This window comes from Echinops telfairi, unplaced genomic scaffold (genome assembly GCF_000313985.2).
Source record: "Echinops telfairi isolate 266 unplaced genomic scaffold, ASM31398v2 ScPeMD7_2;HRSCAF=8, whole genome shotgun sequence".
Classification (NCBI taxonomy): Eukaryota; Metazoa; Chordata; class Mammalia; order Afrosoricida; family Tenrecidae; genus Echinops; species Echinops telfairi.
Window position 1 is genome coordinate 29,014,894 of NW_022103898.1, and position 7,232 is coordinate 29,022,125.

Consider the following 7,232-nt stretch of genomic DNA (forward strand, 5'->3'; position numbering starts at 1 on the left):
ACAGGATTGCTGAAAACGGGTGCATAAGCAAATGTGGTGAAGAAAGCTGATGGTGCCTGGCTATCAAAAGATATAGCGTCTGGGGTCTTAAAGGCCTGAAAATAAACAAGTGGCCATCTAGCTGAGAAACAACAAAGCCCACATTTAACACCGATGAAACACACAACTTCCCTCTAGCTCTTTGCTGCTTCCTTCACCCCACTATCATGATCTCAACTCTACCTTACGAAGTGGTGAAATCTCTTAACTTCAATTCTAACAGTGCAAATCTAACAGTCAATTAAGAAACTAAAATTCTAAATGCATTATTGTTAAAAAACATTTTGGGTACAGTGTGTCAAGCACTGGACTTCTAACTTCAAGGTCATCGGTTCAAACCCACCAGACTCTCTAAGGGAGAAAGATGAGGCTGTCCTCCTGAAATCAACGTGACGGTAGTGGATTTTTAAATATAAAAGAAAGCTCATGGCATCAAAAGCCTAACAAAATTAAAATATGGGATTTTATTACACGTCTGTATTATTAACAACATGTTCGTTTCTTTTAAATCAATAATCTATCTTTATAAAAATTATACTGCCTTTTGAAAAAGCATTTACTCCTGGTGGCAAGGAAGGCAATATTAACAAGAAAGTTACAAAATGAGGCCACACTGGTTTTAAACATTTTCCACACATAATTGTAAATTACTATTGCTCTCTTTTAATAAGTCTTAACGTTTTTAAATTAACCCAGAGAAATTTAAGACTTGACCAGACAGGTTTATATTATATAAAAGATCATGAAGGGTCAGGTGGAGGAACAGAGGAAAAGATGCAGCCTCAACGAGATGGCTTGGAACAGAGGCTGCAAACAACCAGCTCAAACCTAACAATTGTGAGGATGTGCAGAGTCGGGCACATGCTTTCTTCTGTTGTACATAAGATTGCCATACAGACTCAAACCCACTAACACCATGTTATAAAAAATTATTTCCCTTAAGAATAACAGAACTCAGGAGCCCAAATGAATATTCTCTTTATGACAGTTTGTGATTACTTTAATAACTAGCTTGTGACCCATGATGGAAGTCAGACAGGCTTCATGGTCACATACCACCTCTGTTCTATATGACCATTTTACTAATAATCAAGAATGTAGAACAAGTTTTGTGGGAAATTTCAAAAGTAGCTTTAAAATGCATTAGAAAAACGATATAAATAAACATCCAAAGTTAAATGGATGAAACCATGGGTAAAACTATGAGAACCTTTTAGAGTTGTGACTCACTAATCCCAAAAAGTACCAGAGTACTGAACTGAACGAAACAAAACAGGCCACCTAACAATGATTTTAAAAATCAAGCAATGTCAATTTAGGCCCAAATCACTATTAAAGGAAGCAGGAGAGTGAACACTATACCCCAGAAATACATTATGCAACATGCCATTAAAAAGTTGTATGATTCTGTAACTTTATTATGTTTGGAAAGAAAATGACGCATTATATGACCACATATTAGAAACGATATTTTTGACAGAAAAAGATTAAATACTTCATAAAAAAACATTTCTGGACGCCCTGCTTAAAAAAAAAAAAAATTCTGTTGTGAGAACAATTGTCAAATGAGAAATCATTAAAAAAAAAAAAAAAGAGCTGTGAAGTTATAGAGAAGGTACACCCAGAGGGCTGAAATGTAGATTACATTAATCTAGAATTACCAGGCTCAAAGAATCACATCCTGATATCAAAATAATTCCCTAGAGTCTTAAAGTTTAACATTCAAAGCCTAAACTCTTTTAGGAATTATTTTTTTTAATGAAACAAACTTATTTTGGTGACTTATTTCAGTTTTCCAAATAGCACATCAGTTTAGGAGGAAAAACTCTATTATACCCTGGGAAAGCGAGTACCTGTGTAAAGTGGAAACCTGTCGTAGATAGAAACCTCACGTATTTGCCACTAAAACAAGCCACAGAAACTTGTAAGAGCTGGGGAAAAAAGGCAGTTACTGGTTTCACAGCCTAACCCTAATGCGATAATAAGAAAAAGCAATCAGGTTCATATTACTTGCAAATAATATGACAATCCACTCCACCACACTAATATTCAACTTTTTGCTATTAAGAGAACATCCAGGAACTCCAATTGTTTGCAACAACCTGGGGTTTTCAAGAAATCTATTACTCGACACTCATGATTCTACTTCATTTGTATTAGTGGTTAACACAGTTTATTTTCTCTAAACGGTGAACAACTTCAATAATAGTTCCCAAACCTAGCTCACTATCAAAGCTTCAATTCTAATCCTTAATCTGGGGCCTGAGAATATTTCTGTTTTTATGTGTATCACAGGTGATGCTGCCTGTAAGAAAGCTTCTGCCAGAGGCAGGAGCAGTGTTGTATTCCTTTTATTACCGAAAGCATCTAAAATAACACAAGTGCCTGACAAAGAAAAAAGAGCCCCAGTGGTCCTGTAAATTAAGGTTTGTAGTTCAAACCCACAAAAGGCTCCAAACGACAAAACACAAAGCCATCTGAACCCATATATATTTGTAGAAAATCATAGCTACGAATCATTCAACTAGATGTCAGGCTTGGGTGCCAAAGAAATAGGGATTTGATACATGTTTTGTTGCAAGATTGAATGAACAAAAGTGCCATATGGGAAGGGAATATTAAGTCATTTATGCTCAAAAATCTACTTCTTATAGAACACAGGCTTACCAAATCAAAGTAGGTTTTTAACTTCCTTACATTTGTAATTTTCTTAAAACATTGAAACACTAACTGTTAAAATGGTTGTTACATTTAAGATAACTCAACCTGAGCAGGGATTCTTAACAGCCTCATTCCTCTCACTCCACTCCCTTAATCTGTAGAAAGAATAATCCAGAGAAGTAAATAATGAAATTACTGAGTACCAAATAATCAAGAGAAACTGGATTATATGAAGAATGCAGCATCAGAATTGGAGGAAAGTTTCTTAACAACCTGTAACATGCAAATGACATAATCTTACTTGTTGATGAAGATAAAGGATTTCAGCCTTCAGTATGGGTTACAACAATGTAAAGGAAACTAAAATCTCACCACTGGACCAATAGGAGAAAGCTGCGATCCAACAGTTCAGCAATTCAAAACCACAGCCTTTCCACCAGGATGGGGCTTTCTACTCCTATAAACGGTTAGTCTCAGAAACTCACAGGGCAGTTCCACTCCGTTCTCTAGGGTCAGTATCGACTTCATGGAGTGAGGACAATAGGTAACATCACGATAAACAGAAAAACTTGAAGTTGTCCAGGATTTCATCTTGCTGGCACCCACACACAATTCTCATGGAGAAAGCAGTCAAGAGATCAAGCAATGCAATGCGTTAGATAAATCTGCGGCACAAAATGTCTTTGAAATGTCGAAAAGCAGAGATTACTTTGAAGACTAAAGTAAACCTGATCCAAGTCATGTTTTTTTCAGTTGCCTCATATGCAGAAGCAAGTTGGACAATGAATAAGGAAGACCAAAGAAAAAGTCAATGAATGTAATGTATGGCGTTGGCAAAGAATACTGAAAGGACCAAGGATTACCAAAAGAACAAATTTCAGAAAAGTACGACAGAATGCTGCTCCCTAGAGGCAAGGATAGAGACTTGTCTCATGTACTTTGTGCATTTTTTTAGGATAGCAGTCCCACGACAACGTGGATTGACACAGTGGCTGCAAAAATGGGCTCAAACACAAGAACAATTGTGTGGACGGTGCAGGGCCAGGCAGGGTTACTTTCCGTTGTACGAGGGTTTTGATGACCGAATGGCCCCTAAACAACCACAACAACCCAGTATCTAATACGTGCCGAGACTTACATTTCTTCCCAGTTACTAATCCTTAGTGTCTTTTTCCACTTTAAAAATCCAAGTTACATGACTAGATGAATTATCAATTAATCTTTTACCTTTTTACTAGCCCAGGTGTTGAAGTATCATAATGAAAACCCACACCACAGTGACCCTCTAGGCCAGTGGTTCTCAACCTTTCTAATAGCGCGACCGTTTAATAAAGTTCCTCATGTTGTGGCGACCCCCCAACCATAAAATTATTTTCGTTGCTACTTCATAACTGCAATTTTGCTTATATGTTATGAATCGGGCAACCCCTGTGAAAGGGTCGTTCGACCCCCAGGTTAAGAACCACTGCTCTAGGACAAAGTAGAACTGCCCTTGAGGTTTCTGAGACTTTAGAGAGCAGACAACCTCTTTTTCACCTGAACAGGAATAATTGGTGTTTGAACTGCTGACATTACAGTAACTCAATGCATAACCTACTATGCCTCCAGGGCCCCTTATACCAACAATAATTATTATAAAATGGATTATGCTGAGTACCATCTAATTATGCACTAACTTGTGTTCCAAGTGAAATTCACATAGCAATACTATAGGTCAGAAGAGAAGAACGGGTGCCCTGTGGGTTTCCAAGGCTGTAAATCTTCACTGGAGTAGAAAGTGCCATCTTTCCTTCAGGGAGGAGCTATGGGTTTAGACACCACCTTTGTGGTTAGTAGGCCCACAAATACACCAGAGCTCTTTAAGAGTCACTTTGAGTCTGACTGTGTGGGATACAACTGGATGGCAGTGTGTTTGTTGATCTGGAATTAAATTCTAATAGTCCTATTAGCCCCATTTTATGCATACGATTGGAATTTCAATCTATATAGCTCTAATTTGGAAGTTTCTATATTTAAATGAATATTTTACTGTAGTTTAATAGTAAATTCACTAATTTAATTTACAACCACAGATTTACTTTTTATAGTTCTGTTCCATGACTTTAAATATTTTCTGTCAATAATTCATAATCCCCTAGACCAGGCCAAGCCATTCAAGAATGTTATGCTCCACTGGATTCCAAATAGCTACTATACCTTCATGCTGTGCACCTTGGAACCAAAAGGCAGATTGCCAACTCTGTACACACTTGTTTATGTGTCCACAATGCAGAACACGCAAAATTTAAAACTACTGTACCACCAAGATATTACTGCAAAAACTTAGAAAATAAGAAAACCAGAAAGTAAAATTAAACTTCTCTCAGATCATACTAAGTGAACCTAAAGAAGCCAGACATGGCTGAAATGAAAATATTCTTCATAAATGCATTATATAAAGTTTATGATAAAGCAAATATTGAATCTTAATTAAATATATATGACTTATTTTAAAACAGGCATTCGGATATGAAAATAATAATTTATGATTTATCAAGGGTTGGGGGGAGGATCTGATATGAAGGGCTCAAATAGAAAATAAATGTTTAGAAAATGATGGCAACATATGTGCAAATATACTACAGATGTATGGATTGTTATAAGAGCTGTAAGAGCCCCCAATAAAATGATCTTTTAGTAAAAAAAAAAAAAACACCTTAAAAAAAAGCATTCACCAGTTTTAAATTCTGCTTTCTCCCTTTAATGTAATCTTACATGTATGAAAATACCAATAACTGAAACATATATAATTCATTCAAAATGCATACTGTTATAGACCAATTCATACAAATGCTCTAAAGGTTCTTTTCCTAGTAACAACCATCAAGTTTTTTTGAAAAACAACACTTTTATTTAGTGTGCTTGAAATAGAACATGCCTAACAACTGAGACTTTTCAGGCTGTCTGAAAGACAGACTCTATGCTGGGTACGTATTTAAGCTTAAATATCCAGAGTAATGACTTAAGGGGATAGTTTGTGTTAACTTTTCTTTACCAAAACATTAAAAAGATATAAGGGTTTAGCATGGTACCATAGTAAGTACATTTAATATATGAATTCCTTTCATCTAAAATGGATTTACCTAGTGCTGATCAATTTGAGTAACATGGAAAACGCGTTGAACACGATGAATAAATAAACATGGCTCATCATATTTTTAAAAACCCAAGAAATTAAATTGTGGTCACAAAAATTACTCTTCAGCAACTAGGACCAAGATCCAAACCCACTGTCTTCTTATCAACTCAGACTGAGCCTGTATGCACAGGGTAATACAAATTTACTACATCTTTTCCTTCCACGGAAGGCTGGTGAGCCAGAGCCCTTCACCACTGTGCTACCACAGCATGCAAGTACCTGGTAGGCCTTCAAAGCTGGATTATGGAATTAAGATTTTAAATCTCAATATTCAGATTTTATCATCTCACCTCCCAAAGAAGGTAGATTGGTTCTTTCATAACGTTGGTGAAAGAAAAAAACATCGTAACAATGACCATCAAAATAAGAGTTAAATGACCAAAGTAACGATTTCTTTTCTAGAGGGGGGAAAGCAATGTTTGTTCATGGGGGGGCCTAATTTGACGAACAAATACTGATTTGGCACTACTCTATGCCAGGCACCAATGTAAGATATTGATATGATTTTCAATGAAACAAAAAATCGATTCAAAATCAAACTGCAGAGGATGATTCTAACTTTGAAAGCAGCAATCTGGAGTCGTACTTTTTCTTCAACAGTAACAACTCTTAAATCCCCACTCAAAGCACGGAGTCGAACTACACCGTTACGCCGGGCGGTCGGATAATTTAGCAGATGGAAGCCAACAAAACGTGCATTTACAGGAGCCTGCCGTCCCAAGTTTGCCATGCACGAAGTCATGACAGTATCTATCACCTCTCCTGGTTTCGAAGCCTTCCCTTTCCTCATGCAAAACATCTATCCCAAAGGAAAAATAGATAACCTCCTAATTAGAATGTTCAGACACGTGCACGTTTATGAGGGCTTAAAAATACGAGTTATTGAAAAGTGCTCCCTTTAAAGCTGGCACACCTAAAAGATGACGGGCTGCTGGAAGCGAGTCCGGCAAAACAAGCAAACAGAAGCGATTCAAAAAGCCGTTGGGAAGAGAAAAAAAAAAACACAACAAAACCCCACACACATAAAAGGCGGGAATTTCCTGATTTCAAATTCTGGTTTGAAAACCGAAGTGTCCCAGAGTACCCTCCAGGGAGCGCTCTGCGACTGCAACAGTCGTCATTTCAGTTAATCAAGCGGGAAAAGGCTCGGACGTAACCGAGCGCGTTTCTGGCTTTTGAAAAGGGCGCAGGAAGTGGGGCTCAGGACCCGCTCCCGTCTAGAAACGACCTAGAACTTGCCCGCGCGGGCCGGCGCGCACGTGCACAGGATCGGCTGCAAACATGCCCTTCCCGCCTCCGAGACACACGTCCCCACACGAGGGCCCGGAGCCGCCAACTTGCCGGGGCTCCGCTC

General features: G+C 37.8%; 1 protein-coding gene across 3 annotated transcripts in view; it reads right to left on the reverse strand.

Moving 5' to 3' along the window:
* The window catches only part of TMPO (thymopoietin), a 28,864-nt gene that overhangs the window by 21,079 nt on the left and 553 nt on the right, over positions 1–7,232 (reverse strand). For all 3 annotated transcript variants that reach the window (XM_045289398.1, XM_045289393.1, XM_004700376.2), the window contains exon 2: positions 7,184–7,229. In XM_045289398.1, coding sequence (XP_045145333.1) covers positions 7,184–7,229 — 46 coding nt within the window. The remainder of the gene's footprint in view (positions 1–7,183; positions 7,230–7,232) is intronic.